Genomic DNA, 27,239 nt, shown 5'->3' with positions numbered 1-27,239 from the left:
GCTGGCCAAGAATACAGCCTTCTCTACATGTGGGATTCAGTCAGCGGTCGACGCTTCTTCTTCGACACTGGGGCCCAGATCAGCATCATCCCGGCCACAGCCATTGAGTCCCAGAACAGGCTTCGAGGATCTTCCCTCCCTGCAGCCAATTCGACGGAGATCTGAACATACAGAAACAATTTTATCCACTTCCAAATCGGCCAGCAGAAGTTCTCGTGGAGGTTCACCGTTTCGTCCCTTCCAACCGCCATCCTGGGTGTCGACTTCCTCCTCGCCCACAGACTCCTGGTCGACATTCGAGGTAGGTGACTGGTAGATGCCCATACCTTCCAATCCATTCACCTCAATCCCTCCCACACAGAGCATCCACAGATGGCCAAGGTCAGCATGCCCAAGGACGAGTTTCAGCGTATCCTGGGCGAGTTCCCGTCCCTCCTCAAGCCACAGTTCTCCGACGTCTCACCACACCATGGGGTGTTTCATTACATCCCCACCCAAGGCCCTCCAGTCCACACCAAGGCATGCCAGCTCCCGCCAAATAAGCTCCAGATAGTGAAGGAAGAGTTCTTGCATCTGCAGGAGCTGGGGATCAATCAACGCTCCGACAGTCCTTGGGCCTCACCACTCCACCTGGTCCTGAAAGCCTCCGGCGGCTGGTGCCCCTGTAGAGATTATCGATGGCTTAATGACGCAACAGTACCTGACTGTTACCCGATCCCTCACATCCAGGACTTTACGGCCAACCTGCATGGCACAAGGTTATTCTCCAAGGTCATCCTGGTGCACAGGTATCACCAAATCCTGGTGCACCCCAAGAACATACCCAAAACGGCCATCATCATCCCCTTCAGCTTATTCAAGTTCCTACGCATGCCGTTCAGGTTCAAGAACGCCGCCCAGACCTTCCAGCGTCTATGGACACAGTGGGCAGGGATTTGAATTTCATATTCATTTACCTGAATGACATCCTTGTCTCCAGAAGAGACTGGGCACAGCACAAGTCTCACCTGCACACCCTCTTCTCCTGACTGGCCGACTTTGGCCTAACAATCAATTCAGCCAAGTGCCAGTTCGGGAAAAAGTCCATGCAGTTCCTGGGCCATACCATCACAGCCAAAGGAGCCACACTTGGTGCTACAAAGGTCGCTGCTATCAGGGAGTTCCCACGCCCAGACAAACTCAAGGGGCTACAGGAGTTCACGGGTATGGTCAATTTCTATAACTGCTTCATTCCAGGTGCTGCGCGCATCATGCAGCCACTATTCGCCCTCATCACGGCCAAAGACAAGACATTCGCGTGGACTCCAGAGGCCAGTAGGACATTCAAAGCCATGAAAGATGCCCTCACGAAGGCTACCCTGCTCATCCACCCACACACTGACCTGCATATGGTGCTCTCTGTCAATGCCTCTGCAACAGCCGTCGGTCCTGTCCTGGAGCAGCAGGGGAACGGACAGTGGAAACCACTGGCATTCTTTAGCCGACTTCTTTGCCCAACAGAGTGCAAGTATAACGCTTTCGATCGTGAGTTGCTGGGCATGTACCTGGCTGTGCGTAATTTCCGCTATTTCTTGGAGGGGAGGCCTTTCACCATTTTTACCAACCACAAACCCCTCACTCAGGTGCTTGCTATGGCAAGAGATCCCTGGTCGGCCCACCAACAGCAACACCTCTCCTTCGTGTCGGAGTTCACCACCGACATTTGGCACAAAGCGGGGAAAGACAATGTGGTCGCCGACGCACTCTCACGACCAGCCATTTGCACGCTGACACCCGGCCTCAACTTCGACCAGCTCACCCGGGACCAGAAGTGTAACGAGGAGACGCGGGCCTTCAGGACTGCCATCATGGGACTGCGGTTCCAGGACCTCCTTACTGCTCACGGTGAGGGCACCATCCTGTGCGATGTCTCATTGGGCACCCCTCAACCAGTGGTTCCCCAGCAGTGGTACAGGCAAGTCTTCCACCATATCCTTGACCTTTCCCACCCTTTCATCAGGTTCACGGTCCGTATGGTGGCAGAACGTTTCGTCTGGCACGGGCTTCGGAAGCAGATTGTGGACTGGGCCAGAACCTGCACCCATTGCCAGCTTTCTAAGATACACAGCTACACCAGAGCACCCATACAAATTTTCAAACACGTCCGTGAATAGTTCAGCCACATACATGTGAAGGACCCTTACCCATTTCCTGAGATAACCATTACCTTTTCACAGTGGTAGACTGCACCACTCATTGGCCCGAGGCGATCCTGATGCCAGATGCCTCCGTGGACTCCTGCTCCCGAGCGCTTTTGAACTGTTGAGCACAGCTCGCCAACAGGCTGGGGATCAAGCTACATCTCACCACTGCCTATCACCCACAGGCCAATGGGCTAGTCGAGCGATCACACCGCCACCTTAAGTCAGCACTTATGGTCCACCAACTGGGTGGACGAGCTGCCTCGACACCCCAGACGTCATCAGCCGAGCTGGTCTACTGTGCTCCGCTAGCCCTACCCGGTGAGTTCGTCAATGTACCTCACAACCCCCAGCAGTCACTGCACGGTCTACTTCCCTGCCTCCGGGCCCAGTTGGACTCCTTCACACCCCCACTGCCGCCCAGACACGGCACAAGGGCCTTTTACATCCCCAGCGAGCTGTACTCTGCAGAGTACGTTTTTATCAGGCGGGGCCCATCCTCAGCACCTCTACAAAGACCATACGAAGGGCCGTAAAAAGTTGTCCAGTATTCAGGATCCACTTTCACACTGGCCATTGGTGGTAAGAGGGAACTGCTTACAGTGGACAGGTTAAAGCCAGCCCACCTTGACCCCACCGAACTAGTAGTTGTGGCCTAACCCAAGAAGTGAGGCTGCCCAGCAAAAAAGGAAATTGGCGCCTTTTCTGGGGGGGCGGCTATGTGGCGGTACGCCATTAGGCAGGTGAACTGGCCCCGCTTGTCACGCACGCGGTGGGGCAGCCGGCCAAAAGGGCGCCGTCGGGGGTTTCCTCCCGACCTCGACACTGGGCTCAGAAGCTCGCGGTTGGGGTCCCATGTGACTCCACGGTGACGTTGGGGGGCCCCAGTGTGGTTCTCAGCCAGGTCCGGGCTGGGAGTATAAGACCAGCCAGACAGCCTGCAAAAAATCAGTTTTTGCTCACTGAACTCAACCCGTTTGGTTGTGCGATCCTTCAGTTAGCAGTGTAGCCACTGCTACAATATCAATTTTATTGACTGGTTTTAAATTCCCTGCTGTGCTCTGCCAGTTTTCACTGAAGCATAATGTCACCAATAATTTACAAACCATTCCTTGTGCCTTCTTTGATTTGATCACAAGTTTCATTACCTGCATTCACTTGTTAGAATGGAATGTGTGACATTGGATCAGGGATTCAGGACTCTTGATCCTGATCCATCTGACTTCCCTCGACCTTCTCAAGGATAATCAGTGGTGAACTTTAAATGCCAGGCATTCCCAGTCATGGCTACATCCAATTATTGAAAGGACCATGGCAACCAAGGAAGTGAATGGAGGGAAATAAAATGGTATATCGAGTGGTGAGATGGGAGATCTTTGAAGACACTTGGTGATAAGTGATGGTGCAGGGTGAACACTCCTACATGCTGCAGATTTTCTCAGAAGCACAATTTCAGAAATATATTTCACAACAACAAATAATGGCTTCCTTGATTTGAAAATTTCATTACCTGCAAATCATGATTTAACTAAGTGGCATTTACTAGTTTAAGATTATAGGACATTCAACCATGAAAATCTGCTTGCCACTTATTAATATTGTCCTGTTGTTAGTACAACTGGCTAATATAAATATAGATGAGGAGTCAGAATGTTCAGCTTTATATGTAATTTGGATGGAATGTGTGAACTTGACATACTTCTGGTGTGTGTGACTGGAGTGTGACTGAACAATGCTCCCATTGTTTAAATTTAATCTCCAGGAGTTTTAAAATAAAATCTATCTTTCCTCTTCCACTTTGTTGTTGTTTTACAGACAAGATGGGGAAACCATGTATTCAGATGTGTATCCTGTTTGTTTATCCCAGGGGAATCATTGCACCCTCACCTTTGAAGACACATAGGTCACTGCAGATGCTTGAATCTGCAGCAAAATAAAACAACTTGCTGGAAGAACTCAGCGTCTGGAGCAGCATCAGTGGGAGAAATCCAGTATACTTTCATCTACAGGGTTTCCTCCCACCACCCTTTCAGTTCTATCTGATCCAATTTGACTTTTATTTCTCCCCTTAAAGCACCCATTATAACTGTCTCCACATCAGATTCCAGCACCTCCGCAGCTGTCTCCTACTTCACCCTGGAGGATTCGTCTTCCTCCCTGATCCCTGTTTTTTTTTTCCTTTTGCCTCTCTCTCCATTTTTCTGGCACCTGCCAATCATCTGCCTGCACCTCCCCATCTCACCATCATCCTTTATCCCTTCCTAGTTCCCCAATATTCTCCTGGCCCCATCTGGCTCCTCCCATCATGTTCTCATCAAGGACAGTACGGTTAGAGATACAGTTAGTGACACGCTATTTCAGCACCACTTGGGTTTGAATCCAGCGCTACCTGTAAGGCATTTGTACATTCTCCCTCTGTCCTCTGAATGTTTTCTCTGGATGGTTTGGTTTCCTCCTACCCTCCAAAACATACAGGGTTGATAGGTTTATTGGGAAGCAAGGGTTTCATATGCTGGAATGGCTTTCTACTGTGCTGTATCATTAAAATGAAAAAGTACTCAAGGCAAGTCACCTTTATTTGTCATTCATACCAATGCATGCACAGTAAAGATGAGATAGTGTTTCTCCAGGACCATGGAGCAGATTTACATAATTATAAGTTTGAAGTTAAAATTTTAAGACGTATACAGTAAGACCATGAGACACTATCCACATAAGTTCTGGGGATTCAGGAGCCTGATGGCTTGGGGGGAGAAAACTATTTCCCAATCTGGACTTAAGGACCCAAGTGTTACAGTACCTCCTACCAGATGACAGAAGGGAGAAAAGTTAAATGAGGGAGTGAGAAGTCCTTCACAATGATTATTGCTTTCCACGTGCATTAAGTGTTGTAGATGTCCATCGTGGTAGGAATAGAGCCCCCAATGATCTTTTCCACTGACTTCAGGGTCTTATGGTCTGAGGTGCTACAGCTTCCAAACCAGGCGGAGATGAAGTTACACAGGATGTTCTCAATACATCCTCTGCAGAATGTCGTGAGGATGGAGGGTGGCAGATAAACTTTCCTCATACTTCGCAGGAAGTAAAGGCACTGCTGGGCTTTCTTGGCTATGGAGCTGGTGTTAAGGGACCAGGTGAGATTCTCTGCCAAGTACACTCCAAGGAACTTGATGCTCTTGATGACCTCAATAGTCGAGCCATCAATGGTCAGTGATCCCCCGGGGCCTCCTGAAGTTAACAACCATATCATTTGTTTTATTAATATACTAGCTACTTCCCCTGTACACTCTCAGTCTTGATGAACCATTCCTATTTGAAATATTGACACACACTGATGCTGTTCAACCTGATAAGTTCCTTCAGCCGATAGTTGTTTGCACACTTATATTTGGGGTCACTTTCTGAGCAGAAAAATTCTAGACGGGCAATAAGGTGTTAAACTGAAGTTCTCTCTATGCTCTTGGTAAAAGATTCCATCACAATTTTTCAAATAAGAACTTTGGCATTCTCCCTCTGAACTGACAAATATTTATCCTTCAATCAACATTTCCATAACAGAATATGTGGTTATTTTAACCACAATTTCAAAAGTATTTCATTGTCTGGAAAGTATATTATGAAAGAATCACGTGTTATAGTGGAGCATTAAACAAGAGCTTACCAGTTCGAAGTTTGATGATAATTATTTGAGTAATGGGAGTAATGAGATAATATGAGATCCCATCTGCACATGTGCAGCCAATCTTTGAATCTCGAAAAAGACAACCACTGGCATCATTCTGTCAAAAGAGCATTTTAATGTGAGGCATCCATGCAACACTAGAAACTACCTTAACATCGATCGAAGTAATCTTGGGAGGGCGAAGAGGGCATATTATCTTACCTCTCCCGTTACTCAAATAATCATTATCAAACTTCGAACTAGTAAGTTCTCGTTTAATGCTCCATTATTTTTTCATAATGTTTGTTGGTTCGCTAATATGAGATTTCAAAGGTCAGTGGTCTCTTTTTTGCATGGTCCGAAAGACCATAGGGTGGATCCATAGACCTCCAGTATGTGGCACAATTCATTCGGCAGACTGTAAAATGGCTGCAGCGAAATTTTCCCCTCTGTCCTCAGGGGTTTATTGTAAAACCTGTTATATGTTCTTTCATCCTCCACCTGATGGAGGATATCCCAAATGGGGACTTCTGCTCTACTAGCAATAGACGTAGCTGCTGCTCTGGTTGAGTAAGTCCCAAACTCCAGCCAACCTCATGGTCCTCTTTCGCCATCTGTCCAAGGTCTGAAAGGATGCCCACTGATGGGATTTCCTGTAACATACAAACAAGAATTTCTCTTCCCTTCTGATATTGCAAGTATATTCAATATATTGTCTCAGATACCACACCATACATAATCTTTCATCCTCTTGATAAGCGTCCAATTTAAACTTTGTTCCACACTGCCATGTTTATTATGTTTCAACAGGTCATGAACATGAAATTCAACAAAATCATTTTCCTAAATATTCCAAGTGTAAACAAGTTAAAGTCTGTATTCTTTCAGCCAAAGTCAAGGCCACAAGCATGAGTAATTTCCGTGATAAGTCACATAAGTCCAAAGTGTACACTGCGACAAATGTCGGAACAAGCCCAACACAACTTTAACATCCCAGATAGTGTGATAACATGGCCTAGGCAGACATAAGTGTAATACTCCCCTCATGAATCTTGAACTCAGGGGATAATTCCTGACAGAGTGCTCGGTGTCTCATAGACTCGGGAAAGCCACCAAAGCATTCTTGGCCATATTGTTAGCACTATAACTGGATACGTGAACATAAAACAAATCAATGAGGAAATGCAAATCATCTGAAATTGAAATTTAATTAACATTTAAACTCTAATTAAAACAGAACAGTTGCCATTTGCTTCTGAGTTGACTTCCTCCATGAAGTACAAATAATGTCCACCGTTTTCAGCTGCAATCTTTTTACGCTGAACTTTTCACACCAATTCTGCAACATAAGAGATCGAGATGAGTGAGATGTTGGGGAAGGAGAGATACTGGTTGAACTATCAGTTCCTTGCTCCTTCTCAACAATAAAGGCCATTCTAGCAGCATCCAATTCAGCATTAGGAACCAAGACTGGGAAGGCCAATTTGGTACCACCAGGAGTCCAATGGCCCCATCCTCCTAAATTTTGTGCAGGAGTTTAGCTACTAATGAGAAGGGGGGTGGGGGGGGTGGGGGGAAGCATAGAAATTCAGTTTTGCCCAATCAATCGTAAAGGCGTCTATGGCTTCTGGCTGGGGGTCTGGCAACCTCCGTACTTGGGCATTTAAACGAGATGCAAACAGATTGATCTCTTGCAAATCAAAATTCTGTACTATCAGATTAAAACTCTTTACCCCCAATTTCTTACCAGGGGCATTTGACAAAGTGGTGACTCTCTGTCTTCCTTACGGTAGACAAAGAATTTCATGTATGTTACATTCTAAAATGTAGTATTTCGTGACAATAATGGAACTTTTGCATTTTTACCTTTTTTTTGGAACTGGAAGAGCACCTGATACATCTTTGGAGTGTGAAAGCAGCTCTCATGCTGAAGAATAAATTCAAAAAGAACTTGAAGAATATTACAATTTCAGGTAATGGGTGGGGTTTCCACTATATCTAAAAATAATATGATCACTTTCATAGTATAAAATTTATTTCCCTAATATTTTAAGCTTTTTTATTGAGCTCCAGAATGTTACTGGACACATCCTGCTGGTGGAATTGATAGTTACACTGTGCAAATACCATCATCCAGGTGTTTTCTGTGCCCACATTCACGTATACATGCTTAAGTATCTAATTTGACCTAGAACTTTTTGTCTACTCACAGGAGGATCCTTGGACATGCTGTACAATTTTGCAAATAGTTCTGGGCTTCATTTAATCTATAGTCTTAACGCCTTATTAAGGAAAAATAATGCGTGGGACAGTTCAAATGCTCAAATGCTCCTTCAGTACTGTGCATCCAAACAATATAACATGTCCTGGGAACTTGGCAATGGTAAGTTAAAGCTGACTTATATTGGGAAGGTGAGAGTTATTTTGGGAATTATATTGGGAATGACTTAATTAAAATCTATTTGAATAAACTGTAAAAGTCTATTTTACCACGGTAATTCAATGTATTAAAATACATGGGGGAGATTAATGTAAGATGAGTGTAAATGGGTGCTTGATGAATGTTTCACTGAGTCGATGGGCCTGTTCTTATGCTGTGTGACTTAATGTTTTCTTTGCATGTTTCACTGAGTCGATGGGCCTGTTCTTATGCTGTGTGACTTAATGTTTTCTTTGCATGTTTCACTGAGTCGATGGGCCTGTTCTTATGCTGTGTGACTTAATGTTTCCTTTGCATGTTTCACTGAGTCGATGGGCCTGTTCTTATGCTGTGTGACTTAATGTTTCCTTTGCATGTTTCACTGAGTCGATGGGCCTGTTCTTATGCTGTGTGACTTAATGTTTTCTTTGCATGTTTCACTGAGTCGATGGGCCTGTTCTTATGCTGTGTGACTTAATGTTTCCTTTGCATGTTTCACTGAGTCGATGGGCCTGTTCTTATGCTGTGTGACTTAATGTTTCCTTTGCATGTTTCACTGAGTCGATGGGCCTGTTCTTATGCTGTGTGACTTAACGTTTTCTTTGCATGTTTCACTGAGTCGATGGGCCTGTTCTTATGCTGTGTGACTTAATGTTTCCTTTGCATCACACCAGTCAGCACCTCCGCTTCAGTTGAAACAATAAAAGACATCTAGCCATAAATTCTAAAAGCAGCTCCTCACTGCTGCTCTGGATCAGTACTGTTGCTCCTGACAACACTCAGGACGTTAGTATTTCTGTACAAAGTAAATCCAGAGTTGACCGACAAACGTACGCTCAAGAGCACCCATAGTTCTTTGACTGAAACTCTGAAATAGGTTGGGTGTATTGAGAGGACCATAGATCGACACTACCTGTGAGCAGATAGTAGGAAGAAGCAGCAGTCAGATGGGAAGTGTTTAATGTCTTTCCCCCCCCCCCCCCTTTCTCCCTCTTGCAATCACAGAACCCAACAGTTTTAGAAAGAAAGCAGGTATAAAAATTTCTGGCACCCAGCTTGGGAAGGACTTCCAGCACCTGAGTATTCTGCTGCACAAGTACAAGACATTCAACCATACAGGGCTGTACGGGCCTGATATTGGACAACCCCGGAATCGCCCAATTATTTCCATGCTAAAAGGGTGAGTATGCTGTCCGTCTTGCCAACATCAAGTAGAGCCCTGACCAACAAGGTGAGGAAATCTTGACCAGTTACCAAGTAGATGTACACCGCTGCCAGGTGTGGACTCCAGCCTCCAATCATGAAGGTTGCCCAGCATCATCTTTACAAATTGTTCCTCCAAGGTGCTGTGTTACTTCTCTTCATGGAAAAGCAACACCTGATTGTCATGTTGAGGGGCTTGCCATTTTGACTTGCAACACATTTTCATCCCCTTTATCCTCCACTGCATTGAGTCTTCTTCGAAATACTGCACACCTTTAGTGATCACAATAACTGGGGTGGGGGGTGGGGGGTGAACAAAGACAATATGTTTCAGGACTTTGAGTGAACAAAAAAAAGATTTTATGAAATTGTCTGGGTTGCAACTGTGTGAACATTGCTTGCCATTGCTACTGACTCAGGAAGCTGGAAATGCTGAGATCTTGAGCAAACAAAGAGAAAATGGAGAGTCAACGTCTCTAGTCAGGACCTTTTGTTGAGTCTAAGGTGGGATAGGGAGATAAAAAGCATAAAACGTGGTGGAGTGGGTGGAAAGCTGAAGGAGGGAATGATAGGAAACTGGAAAAATGGGAAGACAGATAAGGAAGGAGATGACAAAGGACAGTGGGGACAAGGTAAGAGGTTGAGTCTAAATTAAGTCCTGGAATGGGCTTGAAAAATAGAAACAGGTAAAGGACAGATGGAAACAATGGAGCCAGATCAGAGTAGGGGTAGTTTACCTGAAATTGGAAACTTCATTGTTCATGCCATTAGATTTCCAAGGCAGGATATTAATTACTGTTCTTCAAGTTGGCTGTGTGCCTCACCCTACCAATGGATTAGGCCGAACACCCAGATGGGTTTGTGTGGGAATGGGGAGAATGGCAATCAGGAGGCACAGATGCAAGAGATTGACAAAGCTAGCTATTATTGCATTGAAATGCTCCACTGGTTACGGGTTTCCCACAATGTTTACAGTTCAGTTGGTCTGAAAGCATGAGAAAGCAGCCAAAATGCTTGTAGGTTATCCGTGCATTCCTGCTGGTGTAATGTAAATGCAGTAACACAGCAAGGCCCAGCTAAGATAACAGACTGGCCAGTTCTTTGGAGGAAACAACTGGTCTGCTCCAAAGAGTGCCCTAGAATTGTTTATGTCCACCTGAGAAGGCATGTAAGGTGGGAAGGGAATAATTTTTATCCATCATTTACAACCAGCTGACTAACACTGTAGTGGGTTTCTTGCATGTTATTTCTATTTAATACAGAAGGTACATCGTAGATATGTTTGGTCATGTTATGTTAGAATGGTTTCCACTACCAATGCAATAGGGCATACAGGCAGTGTGATAGTACGGATTCTATCACGAATGTGTATATGTACATATGTACAGATGGTAGTGTAGGATGACTGTGATTGGCTGAGAGTGTAGCCACACCTACTGGCAAGTCTTAAAGGATTGCTCCTAGCCAGACCAGGTCATTCTGGACTGGTCGACCTACTTGTGATATGTTCCAGTCTTTTAGTTAATAAAAGCTTTGGTTTGGATCAACAAGTCTTTGGTTCTTTTGACGCGCGTTACAGGCGGTAGACAAAACATTGCCAGGATGTAAGGATTGTGTGTTAGGGTGTGGAGATGAGCTGACAAGTTAGATTGGCAGCACATTGAACTGATAGAGTGGAGTCAGTGTTCAAAGATTAGCTTTTTATGTCCATTTCTCTCTATTGCAGAATGTTTAAACTAAACAGTATGGTGGAGAAGGCTCTACCTCACTCTATAAAGTTAATACAGCTCAGATCCATTCTTGCAGGAACAGAAATTCTCGCTCCTTGTCGCTTCTCATTTTCTTGATTCACTTTCCTTGACTGTGTCTCTTTCTCTTAAAATCCTGATCTTTTGTTCTTTCTCTATTGTTTTTGTGACTCGGGGACACCACTGGCAAGGCCTACGTTTATTATCCTTTCCCATTTCCCCAGAGAAAATGGTGGTGGGATGCTGTCTTCCAGAACTTCTGCGACCCACATGTGAATGCACAATTAGGTAAGGAGCAGTGTGTAATATAGAAGAGAATTTTTTTTCCCAAAGATCGGTAGATGTTGTTGATCCATGACTACTGAGAACTCACTGAAGTGAATAACAAATGCATTTCAGCAGTGAAGGGGAGAGAGAAAAGAATAGAAGAAGATGCCACTTGGGTTGAATTACGAGGGGTGGATGTATCCTTGTCTACACCACCATTATACTCTATACAATTGAACCAAACAGTCTATATCTACAGTGCTGTCGATACAATGCACTTTCAAATGGTGCACTGATTCTCTTTGAGTTACTTTTTTCTCTACCATTGTCTATTTTGCATGTCTATTGGGAAAAAGTTGTATCCCTGAAACCACCCCCCCCCCGCCCCCACCACCACCCAATGCACAAATTTCAAAGCCAACCTTTTATTTGTTAATTTGTAATAGTTTAAACATTCAGCATTTTAGTCACCTCATCAGTTCAACCTGCTTTATTATCCATGATTTTTTTAAATTTAGCAATTATACGTTTTGCTTCCTAACTTATCATTTATTTCTAATGATATTAAATGTTTCCCCCCCCCCCCCACTTATCCTAGGTTCCTGGATACTGGTGGAAAAGTCCTTGACGCAGTCACCTGGCACCAGTGAGTACTCATCTTTGACAATGATATATCTTGGATGTCACCACCTGAAAAAAGATTCAGAAAAGCAGAAGGTAACACATGTGGCCTTGGCAAGGGGCTCAGGCCCAAAATGTTAGTTTACCTCTACTTACTATAGCTGCTGTATGGCCTATTGAGCTTCACCTCTGCACAGTGAATTGAACACTGTTTCAATAAAGCATCTCTCTATTTTCAGTTACTATGTGAATGGGAGGAATACTTCCCTGAAGGACTTCTTGAGCCCCCAGGTGCTAAACAGCCTTGCAAGGAAAATTAATCAAGTTCTGAAAGTAAGTTAAACATTCATATTCAATAACTGAACACAAACAGAGAAAATCTTTAGGCAGAGGTTAATGATGGAAACCACTTATAAAATTAGTTCCAGATAATAAGTAAATGACATAAAATTTGCAGTGGCTTTTCTTTTCCAATTGTCACCACAGCTAATCAGGGGAAACCTGGAAAATGTAGGCTGAACATTTTTTTTTAAACTGCAGATGCTTTAAATCCAAAATGAACATGAAAAATGCTGGGACCATTTTGCAGATTGGATAGAATATGTGGGAAAAGAAAATAATTCACACTTCAGGTTGAAGGCCACTGATCGGAATTAAGATAAACCCCTGTACGGTACTACATGAAATGAGTTCTCATCATTGCTATTACTGTATACCAGATTATAATTGAACCTGATGGAAGTGTTCATTGCTCCTCAAGTGTTAACAGTAGCTCCATGCCTATTGTGGCCTGGATGGTTTACAAATCCTAAGTCTAGATAAATAGTGTAGTGATCATATTTACATATGCCATGTGATAGGATTTTATAAGAACAATATTTGTGACTGGGTTGCTTAGCAAAGCTGCTTTCAAGTCTTTCACATTTGATGCATTGAGGCATCTGTGCATGCTTAGTGGCAGGCAAAGCCATGCAATGTTTCTTGTATACCACTTGAGAAAATTCAGTCACCCATGCAAGGCCTGAGAAGATGCAAAGCATTCATGCAGAAGCAGGCATTCACAATTCACATGACACTTGCTGCAGCTATATTTAAAATGGACTCTAGCCAGATCCAAGCTTGTGGAGTTCTGTCATTCTCTTCTTTTAAACATTCATTTGACTGTTGTAGGACTCCCTTGGACCATGACCTCTACACCATTGCTCTTCCATACAATTATACCACTAACCCATCCTCTTAACCTTGATGCAACAGTTACCTCAACCCATTTGATGGCCCATGCCCCTCAAGATCCTGACCAACTTCAAGTTCATGTTTATCATCACCTGATCGTTTATATTCAACCAGGCCAAACAGTATTCCTCCGGACAACAGTGCACACATACACAACACATAATAATCACAAATATGCAGAAAAATATAATATGAAATAAAGATAGAGGAATAATTTACTCCATTACAGGATACTATTCAATCTCACAGCCTGGGGGAAGAAGCTATTTCCCAATCTGGCAATCCTGATTTTGATGGTCCTGTCCCTCCTTCCTAACAGTGAACTCCAGCCCTCCTCTGGGATATTTCCATGATCCACTTATTCCCCAATAGGAGACTGAAGAGATGAAACGTCTTTGTGGAAAATTTCTTGCACTGAAGAATTCCCACGATTAACCCTGTCAGCTTCAGAGATACTGAGCCTTGGGACACGTGATTCACCATTTCTGACAAGATATTGCTGAGCTACTCATAATCTTCCCTTTATTGTTTTTTTAATTTTTTATTTTTCACACCATAAATCACATTAGCCATGATACACACCTTTTCTTTTTCACACATATACAGTGACTTTTTATCCCCCCACCCTCCCTCCTCCCAAGCCACCCCTCCACCCACCCCCTCCCATCCATTTTAGATATACAATCTAGGTTACATTAAACCAGTCAGACAATGTTGTCATTCAACAAAAATACACCAGAAATTCTACTGAGTCCATTCTTTTCTTTCCTTCTCCTTCCATCAACTTAGGTAATGATTGTCCCTGGTAGGTTTTCGCTATTGTATTTAATGTAAGGCTCCCATATTTGTTTGAATATTTCAATATTATTTCTTAAACTATATGTAATTTTTTCTAATGGAATACATTTATTCATTTCTATATACCACTGTTGTATTTTCAAATTATCTTCCAATTTCCAGGTTGACATAATACATTTTTTTGCTACGGCTAGAGCTATCTTAACAAATCTTTTTTGTGCATTCCAAATCAATTCCAAATTCTTTGTTTTTTATGTTACTTAGGTGGAAGATCTCTGGATTCTTTGGTATATTGTTTTCTGTTATTTTATTTAATATCTGATTTAGATCTTCCCAAAATTTTTCTACTTTCTCACATGTCCAGATTGCATGAATTGTTGTTCCCATTTCTTTTTTTACATCGAAAACATCTATCAGATACTGTTGGGTCCCATTTATTTAACTTTTGAGGTGTAATGTATAGTCTGTGTAACCAGTTATATTGTATCATACGTAGCCTCATATTTATTGTATTTCTCATCGATCCAGAACATAATTTCTCCCATGTTTCCTTTTTTATCTTTATATTTAAATCTTGTTCCCACTTTTGTTTAGTTTTACCATTTGTTTCCTCATTCTCCTTTTCTTGCAGTTTAATATACATATTTGTTATAAATCTTTTGATTAACATTGTATCTGTAATCACATATTCAAGGTTACTTCCCTCTGGCAAACTCAAACTGCTTCCTAATTTATCCTTCAAGTAGGATCTCAATTGGTAATATGCCAGCGCTGTATCTCCAGTTATATTGTACTTATCTCTCATTTGTTCAAAGGATAAGAATCTACTTCCTGAAAAACAATTTTCTATTCTTTTAATCCCTTTTTTTTCCCATTCTCTAAAGGAAAGGTTATCTATTGTAAAAGGGAGTAACTTATTTTGCGTCAATATTAGTTTTGGTAATTGATAATTTGTTTTATTTCTTTCTACATGAATCTTCTTCCAAATATTGAGGAGATGATGTAATACTGGAGAAGTTCTATGTTGTACCAATTTTTCATCCCATTTATATAATATGTGTTCAGGTATCTTTTCCCCTATTTTATCTAATTCTAATCTCGTCCAGTCTGGTTTTTCCCTTGTTTGATAAAAATCTGATAGGTATCTTAATTGTGCGGCTCTATAATAATTTTTAAAGTTTGGCAATTGTAAGCCTCCTTGTTTATACCATTCTGTTAATTTATCTAGTGCTATCCTCGGTTTCCCCCCTCTCCATAAAAATTTCCTTATTATTTTCTTTAACTCTTTGAAGAATTTTTCTGTCAGTTGTATTGGCAATGCCTGAAATAAGTATAATATCCTTGGAAAAATGTTCATTTTAATACAGTTTATCCTTCCTATTAGTGTTAGTGGTAAATCTTTCCAATGCTCTAAATCGTCCTGTAATTTTTTCATTAGTGGATAATAATTGAGTTTGTATAATTGGCCGAGATTTTTGTTTATTTGTACACCTAGGTATCTTATTGCCTGCATTTGCCATCTAAATGGAGATTCCTTCTTAAATTTTGAGAAATCCGCATTATTCATAGGCATTGCTTCACTTTTATTTACGTTTATCTTGTAACCCGACACTTCTCCATATTCCTTCAATTTCTTATATAATTCTTTTATTGATAGTTCTGGTTCTGTTAAGTACACTATAACATCATCCGCAAATAGACTGATTTTATATTCCTTGTCTTTTATTTTTATTCCTTTTATATTATTATCTATTCTTATCAATTCTGCTAGTGGTTCTATAGCTAACGCGAACAATAAAGGTGATAGTGGGCATCCCTGCCGCGTTGACCTGCTTAAGTTAAATTGCTTTGATACATGTCCATTTACTGTCACTTTCGCTAACGGTCCCTTATATAATGCTTTAATCCAATTAATATACTTCTCCGGTAAACTGAATTTTTGCAATACTTTGAACAAATAATTCCATTCTACTCTGTCGAAGGCCTTCTCTGCGTCTAAAGCAACTGCTACTGCAGGTGCTTTATTTCCTTCTACTGCATGAATTAAGTTAATAAATTTACAAATATTGTCTGTTGTGAGTCTTTTTTTGATAAATCCAGTTTGGTCTAAATTTACCATTTTCGGTACCTGCTCTGCTAATCTGTTTGCTAATAGTTTAGCTATTATCTTATAATCTGTGTTTAGTAAAGATATTGGTCTATATGACGCTGGTGAGAGTGGATCTTTCCCTTGTTTTAGTATTACTGTAATTATTGCTGTTTTACATGAATCTGGTAAGCTTTGTGTTTCATCAATCTGGTTGATTACATCCAGGAGGGGCAGAATTAATAAGTCTTTAAATGTTTTGTAGAATTCTATTGGAAATCCATCCTCTCCTGGTGTCTTATTATTTGGTAATTTTTTTATTATCTCTTGTATTTCTACTGTTCCAAATGGTTCTGTTAATTTATTTTGTTCCTCTATTTGTAGTTTTGGTAGTTCAATTTTAGTCAAAAATTCATCTATTTTCCCTTCTTTCTCTTCGTTTTCAGTTCGGTATAATTGTTCATAGAATTCTCTAAAGTTTTCCTTAATTTCTTTTGGATTATATGTAATTTGTTTGTCTTTTTTCCTTGATGCCAATACCATTTTCTTAGCTTGTTCTGTCTTAAGCTGCCATGCTAGGATTTTGTGCGTTTTTTCACCTAGTTCATAATATTTCTGTTTTGTCTTCATTATATTCTTCTCTACCTTATATGTTTGTAATGTTTCATATTTTATTTTTTTATCCGCCAATTCTCTTCTTTTAGTTGCTAAAATTGCTATTTTTTTTTCTATATTTACTATTTCCCTTTCCAACTGCTCTGTTTCCTGATTATAGTCCTTCTTCATCTTGGTTACATAACTTATTATTTGCCCTCTAATGAATGCTTTCATTGTATCCCATAGTATAAACTTATCTTCCACTGATTCCGTATTTATTTCAAAATACATTTTTAATTGTTTTTCAATAAATTCTCTAAAATCCTGCCTTTTAAGTAGCATGGGGTTTAATCTCCATCTATACATTCTTGGAGGGATGTCCTCTAGCTTTACTGTCAATATTAAGGGTGAATGGTCCGATAGTATTCTAGCTTTATATTCTGTTTTTCTTACTCTATCTTGCATACTAGCTGATAACAAGTATGTTTTATGTCTAGCCGAGTAATATGAATATTCCTTTTCTTTTGGGTTTTGTTTCCTCCATATATCCAAAAGTTGCATTTCTTGCATTGATTAATTATAAATTTGGTTACTTTGTTCTTTCTGTTAATTTTTTTCCCAGTTTTATCCATATTTGAATCCAAATTCAGGTTGAAATCCCCTCCTATTAGTATGTTCCCTTGCGTATTAGCTACCTTCAAAAAGATATCTTGCATAAACTTTTGATCTTCTTCGTTAGGTGAATATACATTGAGTAGATTCCAAAACTCCGAATATATCTGACATTTTATTTGACAAAAGGCAAAGGAGGAAAAACCCAACACCCAACCCCAACCAACCAATTTTCCCCTGCAACCGCTGCAATCGTGTCTGCCTGTCCCGCATCGGACTTGTCAGCCACAAACGAGCCTGCAGCTGACGTGGACTTTTTACCCCCTCCATAAATCTTCGTCCGCGAAGCCAAGCCAAAGAAGAAAATTCCAAAACTCCGAATATATCTGACATTTTATCATTACATATCTCCCTGCTGGATCTATTATTTCCTCTTCTATTTTAAATGGCACATTTTTACTAATTAATATAGCCACTCCTCTTGCTTTTGAATTATACGATGCTGCTGTTACATGTCCTACCCAATCTCTCTTTAATTTCTTGTGCTCCAATTCAGTTAAGTGTGTTTCTTGGACAAATGCTATATCAATTTTTTCTTTTTTTTAGTAAATTTAGCAGTTTCTTCTTTTTAATTTGGTTATGTATTCCATTAATATTTAAAGTCATATAGTTCAACGTAGCCATTTTATACTTTGTTTATCTTCCCTTTCCGTTTTTCCATCATTACCTTTCCTCCTTTTCCATTTCTGTTTTCTTATTTTAAACCCTTTATAAGACAACATTCCTAAAACATCAAACATTTTCCTTATTCTCCTATTTATAACTTCTTTAGCCCCAATCTCCCCTTCTCCTCCTGAGTTGTCCTTTATCCCTTGTCGGACAACCACATCTCCCCTCTCCATTTGGGTTTGCGAATTCACTCGCAAGCGTCAACTGATTTTGCAGTGACCGCAACTCCCCCCCACCCAGCCCCTCCCAGAAAAGATTTCACTTTTCATATGTAACAAAGGTCACTCTTTTAATTCCCTCCTTATTCTCTCTATTCCATTACCTTCCCTTATTAATTCTTGTCTATACTATCTATATTTTCCTCTAAATACAGATACATTCACGTATGCACATTATACCTATACACTCTTATACCTCTTTACCCACATACATATCAATCGTGATCATTTTTACTCTCATTACACGTCTTCATCCCTCAGTCTATTTTGTAATTGTTCTGCAAATTTTCGTGCTTCTTCTGAATCCGAGAATAGTCTGTTTTGTTGTCCTGGAATAAATATTTTCAATACCGCTGGATGCTTTAGTATAAATTTATACCCTTTCTTCCATAAAATCGCCTTTGCTGTATTGAACTCCTTTCTCTTCTTTAGGAGTTCAAAACTTATATCTGGATAAATGAAGATTTTTTGCCCTTTATACTCCAGTGGCTTGTTGCCCACTCTTACTTTTTCCATTGTCTTCTCCAGTACCTTTTCTCTTGTAGTATATCTTAGGAATTTTACTAAAATAGATCTTGGTTTTTGTTGTGGTTGTGGTTTAAAGGCCAATGCTCTATGTGCCCTTTCTATTTCCATTTCTTGCTGTAGTTCTGGGCATCCTAGGATCCTAGGGATCCAATCTTTTATAAACTCTCTCATATTCTTGCCTTCTTCATCTTCCTTAAGGCCCACTATCTTTATGTTATTTCTTCTGTTATAATTTTCCATTATATCTATTTTCTGAGCTAACAGTTCTTGTGTCTCTATAACTTTTTTATTAGATTCCTCTAATTTCTTTTTTAAGTCCTCTACCTCCATTTCTGCTGCTACTGCCCGCTCTTCCATCTTGTCCATTTTCTTTCCCATTTCTGTTAAGGTCATATCTATTTTATTCATTTTCTCTTCTGTGTTGTTTATTCTTCTTCTTAAATCATTAAATTCCTGTGTTTGCCATTCTTTAAATGACTCCATGTATTCTTTAATAAGAGAAAGTAAATCCTTTATCTTGCCTTTCCCTTCTTCTTCTATTTCACTCTACTCTTCCTCTTCCTCTTCTTCTTCCTCTGGGTTGGCCATCTGTTGTTTCTTTGTTGCCCTTTTCTTCTCTTCTTTCTTGTTTCCATTGTCTTCTGTGTTCTCTTCTTGCTGCAGGTGTTCTGCAGCTGTCGTTGCCGGCTGTGGAGATCGACTCCCCAGCTGGTCACCCCTCCCGTCGGTGTGTTTTTTTTCATGCGCGGTTGCGCACTTTTACTCGGCTCATTTTTGTAGTCCAATTTCTACCGACCTGAGGGAGCGGGTTTCTCTCTCCACCGCCGGCCTCTTTGAACAGGTAAGGCCTTTTCCTTCTTCCTCCGTTGTCTTCTCTTCCTCTCTTCTTACCGTTGATTTCGATTTTTCTTTTTTTGTCGCCATCTTCTTTCCACCTTTATACTCACTTTTCTTTAACTTTTATTTCTGTGCCTTTGTGTTTTCCTTTGTTTTTTCCGACTTTTCTGGAGAGGGCTGGAGTTCACCGTCCGGCCACTACTCCATCACGTGACTCCTCCCATCTTCCCTTTATTGTTGAACTTTATCTCTCACTACAGGTTGTGGCTAAAACTGTACCTGGTAAGAAGGTATGGTTGGGTGAGACCAGTTCAGCATTTGGAGGAGGAGCACCTGATCTATCAGACACCTTTGTGGCTGGTTTTCTGTGAGTAGGAAACATTCATTGTGTATAATACTTAGCACATTTACATCAAACAGCAGATGCAGTTAAATCTGATCAATAACTGTTGACCATCCTCAGATAATGCTATCTCCCTTGCAACATTTGCGTACTTTTGCACTGCAATAGTCAAATCCTCCATTTGTCCAGACCCCAAGACTAAATTCAAGAAAGGGAGGAGCAGTGGCCAGCAAATTGTCATCGAGTGACTCTGGATTGTGCCAGTCTAACCAACAGAGGACCGAATTACAGATTTTGTAAGCTCCAGATGTTCAGCGTGAATTTCACACCATCACCAGAAATATTTTTAACACTCATAAAAGACCCCCATCACCTTGGTCATGAATAGAGCACAGCCAAGGTGGTGTGGTCTTTTCTCACTGCCAACTTCAGGCAGTGAGTACAGAAGTGCCCCTCAGCTAAAGAACAGTTCTTTTCCAACACCTATTAGATCTTGGATCTCCCCTTTTCACTAAAGTCAAACCACAAAAGACTTCCTGCTCTCCTGACATAACACCTTTTTTGCATTAGAGAAACACAAAAAATTATTTTTGGATTACTGGCCAACTATGAATATTTGTTATTTTTTCTTTATCTTTTTTTCTTCTTTTTGTGACATCTGATGTGTTAATTATACCCAGATTGTTGTTAGTGTGCTTTATGTAACAGGGAATCTGCACCAAGTAAGACTCTAATTTTATCTGTACATGTATTCATTCCTTCACTAATTAGTACTGTATTAGACTTGTGTAATGTTGCTTTTCCAATTCATAAAGTCATCATTTTAAGTTTCTGCTCCCTTCAGTTCCATTAAATATTTTCAAAATTACTATTTTTGAAATAGCATCAAAATAACTATACAGCACACCATGTTGAACAAAATCCTTCTAATATATAGTTGTCATTTCTTTCCCTCACTGAGAGTAAAGTTCAATTGAACTACTGTCAAAGGGATTTTGGAAGTTAATTTATAGGGTTCCAGTCCCTGGCTTAATGCTGAAGTCCTGTTTCATCTTTAGGGTTTTGTTTACTGCAAACTACTTGTGTGTAAACCTTGAATGGGTTGGACATTTATTCCACTCAGGAAAGCAAAACATCGCAACTCAATCTATCATTTCCCCAAAATCCAGATCCAAGGATGTGGCTGGCTAGTGAGAATGCTGAACTGCTTACACTAACCATCCGAGGCTCCTCTATATTATTGAACAATATTTATTTATTTTTATATATGTATTTGTCCTGAATATATATTGCTTGTCTGTATATGTGTTATGTCTGGTTGGTTGTTTGCATGTTTTGCACTGAGGACTGGAGAACACTGTTTCATTAGGTTGTACTTGTGCAATTGGATGATAAATAAACCTGAACTTGAATTAGTGATCAGTAATTGCAACCCAGGATACTTGCAGCCATTTCCCCTCATTAGAGAGTCATAGATATAATTTCCTGTAGTCATAACTAGCAATTGATGACTACCATTAACAAGGTACTGGTTGCTAGTTGATTGAACAGATTGGGGCTGCTCAAGGTTGTTAAACCATGATTCTTGTTCAAAGGAGATGAATTGTACTAACAGTCAAACCACTATTTGGAGGGTGTGACCTTCAATCACATGATGATCTTGATCTCATCAAACCCATAGCAAATTGTGGAAAGAGTTTGGCCTCAGTACATTAAGGACAACTATTTGGGCTCTTTGCTGCACAGAGTGGCACCCAATGAAGAAAGAGCTACAGAAAATTAAATTGAAATAGTTCTTCAAATTGTTCCTCTTTGTTCACACTTAAAAAATGTATGCTGAATTCCCAAAGAGTTAAAAAAAATCTTTGCAAATGTAGGTGTTGTGATCCTTAGCTACTCTGTATTCTTTTACAGATGGTTGGACAAACTTGGACTGTCGGCAAAATTGGGTATTGATGTTGTCATCAGACAGGTTTTGGTTGGTGCATCATACTACCAGCTGGTGGATTGGCATCTTGATCCTTTGCCAGTACGTATGGGTCTGTACTTAATGAAGAGGTGGCATTGCATAAGGATAAAGTTCTTAAAATCCCACTTAATCGAACATTTACTGGATTTTGTAGTCCAGTGATTTGAGATTGTACTTATTTTTCCCCTGAATTTAATGCAGTGTTACATTTTATAACAAAAAAGAGAATCTGCTGAAGGAGCTATGGATTTTTGGGACAGGGGAAGAGGAAGGAATTAATGATATTTCAGGTCAAAACTTTTCATTATGACTGACAGTGGAGAGGGGAGATAGCTGATGTAAAGACCAGATGGTAGGAGGGGTGAAACGGGGCTAGTTGGGGATCGGTGAACCAGGGAGCAGTGAAGAATGGGCAACAGATGGTGTCGGGAGGGATTGGTTTGGAGCTGATGAACAGAGGCAGGTGATTGATTGCTCCCAAAGTGGGGGAAAAGGCAGGTGAGCAAGATGGAACAGGAGAGAATGAAGGTGGAAACAGCTGGTGGAGAATAATAAATGGGAACAAAAGCTACTGACAACCCATGTTGCATTTTAGAGTTAATCCTAACCTTTATAAATTCACAACTAAGGCATAGTGTAATTCTTGTTTACTTTTTTTCTGCAGGATTATTGGCTTTCCCTAATTTATAAAAAACTGGTGGGCACCAAAGTGCTGAATGCATCTGCAGCACATGGTGGTGGACAAAACAAGACAACTCTGCGTGTGTACATGCATTGTACCAACCCCAGTAGGTAAGGAAGGAAGCTGAGCACAATTCTACTGCCCTGGGTTTTTTGTTAGATATTGATACGACATACTTCAATTATGTTAAATTCGTAATGCTCTTGTCACATTGAAGTTCAAAATTATCAATATCAGGGAGTAATATCATTGTCCTGTAATAAAACAGAAAATGTGATATTACGATCAATTTTAACATTTAAGAGGAATTTGGACAGGTACCTGGATGAGAGAGGTATGGAGGACTGGGTGCAGGTCAGTGGGACTAGGCAAAAGAAAAATGGTTTGGTGCAGACTAGAAGGGCCAAAGAGGTGTTTCTGAGCTGTAATGTTCTATGGTTCTATGCTAAACAAAATTTCCTTTAGTTTACCAAAAGGCCGACAAAGATTTGCTATCAGCAGAAATTTCCCAGCAGCCCTAACAGTTAAAGAGAAGCAAAAGAGTTATTGAGTGTTCATGGATTCGCCTCCAGCCACAGTCACACAGTCTTCAGTCTAACCATCAGCGATCTGAGCTCCACATAAAAACCTCTAATATGAACAGAGACTACTGATGTTGCAATCTGGAGCAAAAAAAACCCCACTGAAAGATATTATTGGATCAGGCAGTTTCTGTGAATGCAGAGCGATGTGAAGCTCAAAGCAAATTATGAAGAACTAGATTTATAAAAGCCTATGCCAAAAGGAAAACAATCCACTTCTATAACACCTTTATTTTTGGATTTAGAGTCATTATAATTTTGAAGTTTGGCCCAACAGTGTGGGAAATTCAGCAGCTAATCTGTACACAGCAATCTCCCACAAACAGCAATGTCACAAGATCATTTCTATTTAGGTGTTGGACAAATGGTTCAAACTCTTGCAAGAATGCCCTTTGTTGTTTTCACAACATGTTATTCCTGGAATCTTCTAGGCCTACCTGAGATTAAAAAGTGAAAACCAGCAAAACTGCCAAATGACCACAAATGATGCTGGATTATTCCATGTCTTTGCAACTGAGGAGGCGAGGCCAAGTGTATTATTCAGGTGCTCCAGGATTCCAGGAAAGAAGAACTCAGTCAGGCTGAAAATTATATTTTGCAAACTTCTCACTGTTGAAGAACATAGCTTGCAACCATGACTAAGTACTATTTTTTTATGTTTAGTTTACAGGAAAGCTTCATTTTTCTTGTATGGATGTATAACTTTGAATGAAAGATTGAGCCTTAGTGTGTTTCTTCTTAATGAATTATTGGTGCTCTCTGAGAATCATGGTGTCTGTAGGTCGGCAGAATTTGGGAAAGCAGTCTCAAATGCATGATCCCTGTTCCAATCCTACTTGAGTACCACTCCCCAACTTTTCTTCCATTGCTTCAATGGCTGCATTGATGCTACTTCTTGCATCCACGCAGAACTCGACAATTTCTCAAATTTCACTGCTAACTTTCACCCTGCCCTTAAATTTACCTTTCTCCCTCTCTTAGACCTCTGCCTCCATCTCAGAAGACAAACTATCCCTGCACGTCTATGCAAACTAACGGACTCCAAAAACTACCTGCATTATCCCTTTTCCTATTTTGTCTCTTTAAGGACCCTCTGCTTTTCTCCAAATTCCACGTTTTCAGAATGAGACCTTTCACTCCAGAACATCCAAAATGTGCTTTTTTTCTAAAAAACATGGATTCTCCCAGCTGTCAATGATAAAGCACATGCCTACATCTTCTCATACTTCCATCCTCACCAAATCTCCCCCAGGCAGATCTCACTGGTTCTCACTTTCTACCCCACCAACATCCAGATCTGACACATTATCAATCGACACTTCCACCAAATTGAGCACAATCCCACTACCAGCCACACCTTCCTCTCCAAAACTCTTTGCTCCCCATCTACCCCTTAGGTACTTCCCAATCTTATCAAAGAAAGTGCAAATTTTGTCCCTAAATCTCCTCCCTCACCTCCATCTAGCCACACAAACACAGCTTCTGCGTGAGTCAGAGCTTCACATACGGAGCATCCAACTTAATCTACTGCATTCAGTCTATTCATCATAGCTTTCTCTACATTGCTGAAGCTAAAAATACATTGGCCAACTGTTTCATTGAACATCAATGCTCTGTCTGAAGGTTCAGGTTACAACTCCCAGTTGCTAACCATTTTAATTCCCCTAACCATTCCCTCACAGACATGTCTGTGCTATGCCTCATCCATTCGCAGGTTGAGACCAAACAGAAACTTGAGGATCAACACCTCATATTCTTCCTCGACAGCCTTAAACACAATGTCATGAACATTTATTCTTCCAGTTCTAGGTTATTCCCACATCTTCTCTGGTTCCATTGCTTGCACCTCATCTTTTCCTATTCCCTTTTCTACTTTTCTCTCTAACTTTACCCCTTCCCAGAGGTCTCTCCCTCTACCAGTCTCTCCACCTCTCCCACTTTCTGTCCAGTACCCTCTTTGGCCCTTCCAAGTTTCTTCCCCTCTTCTTTCTTTCCTTTTTGAAATCACTTCTTCCTACTTTAGTTTTGATAAAGGGTCCCAATCCAAAATGTTAACTGACCATTACTCTCCATGGATAATGCCTGACTCACTAAGACCCTCATTGTTTGCTCAAGATTTCAGCATCTACACATTTGTGTTTCTTTTTTTCAAATGGTCTTTTTCTCATTTCAGTGAAATCTATCAAAAGGGAGCTGTGACAATGTTTGCTTTAAACTTGAGTCCCCAAGACATGAAGATTCATCTTTGGGGTCTGTTCAACAAAACTATCCAGTTCTTGATGCAACCTGCTGACAGTGAGAAAGGATTATATTCACAGTAAGAAAACTTTTTTTCTTTCCACAGCAACAGTAGCTGAATCGTCCAGTTTGTATTTTAACATCTTTTTCAGTTCTTTCTGCATTCTAAATACTGTCTGTTTTACAGGTCTGTTAAACTGAACAATCAACTTCTCAAGATGAAAGATAACATGACCTTGCCTGTTATCAAGGGTATAGCACTTCAGGCAGGAAGTCCAATAATTCTCCCAACATACTCTTATGCATTCTATGTGATTCAAGATGCCAATGCTCCAGCATGTCTATGAAACAACATCAACACAATAGTACAAAAACCATTGGGTTTGTCTTGAGTGGTAACCAAATTATGCAAAACCTCGTGGATTCTCAAAGCTGCATTATACTTTACTGGTTCTAATGAGAGATCCTTGTAACGGAAATGTTCATTCTATTTGTCTCCCCACAAATACTGTGGACCAGTTTTTATATCCAGTATTTCTTGTTTCTTTTTTTAATATTTCCAGCACATGCATTTTTTTTTGCTTTTAAAAAAATTTATAATCATGTGATTGAAATGATCTGAGATCAAAAGTTCCCATGTGTTATGTTCATCTAGCTACATTTTTATGAATGAAGGAAGATATTTCGGGGGATGTCTTTGGATGTTGAAATCTGAAAGTTGCTGATGTCGCTTGTCTTCTGATTTTTCTGTGTTTTATTTTACCATTTTTCTTCTTGCTTTGAAAGAAGTTGAATGTAAGACCCTTCAATAAGCAGTCCTTTAGAAAACCTTTTAAGTGGGCTGTTAGTTTAAAAGTCTTTCCACTTTTGGATAGGCTAACTGTGAATATGTAATTACACCACTAGGTCACCAGGGGTCATCCCAGTGACCTTGTATATAAAACAGTCCAGAGCTACAGTCTAGCCTTCCAGGTTTGTCTTGCAGAGAGACAAGACCTCTTAGTGTACATATTAGTTTATGAAAGCTGTCTTATACTCGCACTGCTGGTGTGGTTATTGTCAGTACACTAACCACAAGTTTCCATGGTGGAGGACAGAATGCAGGAGAGTATGGAGAGGAGAGTGAGTGAGAGGAGAAAGAGAAGAAAATAATCTTGGAAAAGAAGGATACTTTGGAAAATTATAACAGATGCATTAATATAAAGATGGTGGGGGTGAGGGAGAGTGTAGAGGGGGAGATCCAGTGGATTTCTTTAAAAAATGGATTCCAGAGGGGCTGGGAGGGAACAAGATTGATCATTTGGAAATTGAGAGGGGCCCACTGGTCTCCAGCAACCCCCCCCCCCACATGGCTCTGGGCCAAAAGCCCTGCTTAGTCCTGGTCTAGCTCCTTCAAATTTTTCAAATTTTATTTTTCATTTGTATTAATACTTGTAGAGTATTTATATCCATATCATAAGAATAATAAAAAGTACGACACAAAAAGAATACATTTTTCACATTTTTGCCCCACCCTCCCTCCCCAAAATAGTAGGAAAAAAGAAAAAAAGGAAAAACCTGTCTAATGAACATATATCTTTTAAATTGATTCATTGCAAATTTACATAATAATCTTAAACCATGAACTAATTAGGGTGGGTTGGGTGGGGAAATGGCGGTCGCTGAAGGTAAAATCATTGCAATAAAATC

The 27,239-nt window shown here is 40.5% G+C and overlaps 1 protein-coding gene across 2 annotated transcripts in view; it reads left to right on the top strand.

Annotated features, from left to right (window-relative positions):
• Positions 1–27,038, top strand: part of hpse (heparanase) — a 42,000-nt gene extending 14,962 nt beyond the window's left edge. The window contains exons 3-12 of one of the 2 annotated variants that reach the window (XM_069925853.1): positions 7,728–7,814; positions 8,054–8,224; positions 9,266–9,440; positions 12,077–12,124; positions 12,339–12,432; positions 19,998–20,104; positions 21,995–22,109; positions 22,714–22,841; positions 25,486–25,629; positions 25,738–27,038. In XM_069925853.1, coding sequence (XP_069781954.1) covers positions 7,728–7,814; positions 8,054–8,224; positions 9,266–9,440; positions 12,077–12,124; positions 12,339–12,432; positions 19,998–20,104; positions 21,995–22,109; positions 22,714–22,841; positions 25,486–25,629; positions 25,738–25,897 — 1,229 coding nt within the window. In that variant the 3' untranslated portion in view covers positions 25,898–27,038. The other variant, XM_069925854.1, reaches the window with a different exon arrangement.
• Positions 27,039–27,239: the final 201 nt, after the last annotated feature.

This window comes from Narcine bancroftii, chromosome 3, assembly GCF_036971445.1.
Source record: "Narcine bancroftii isolate sNarBan1 chromosome 3, sNarBan1.hap1, whole genome shotgun sequence".
Lineage (NCBI taxonomy): Eukaryota > Metazoa > Chordata > Chondrichthyes > Torpediniformes > Narcinidae > Narcine > Narcine bancroftii.
The sequence above is the reverse complement of the archived record's forward strand: the minus strand, read 5'-3'. Positions and strand labels throughout refer to the sequence as shown.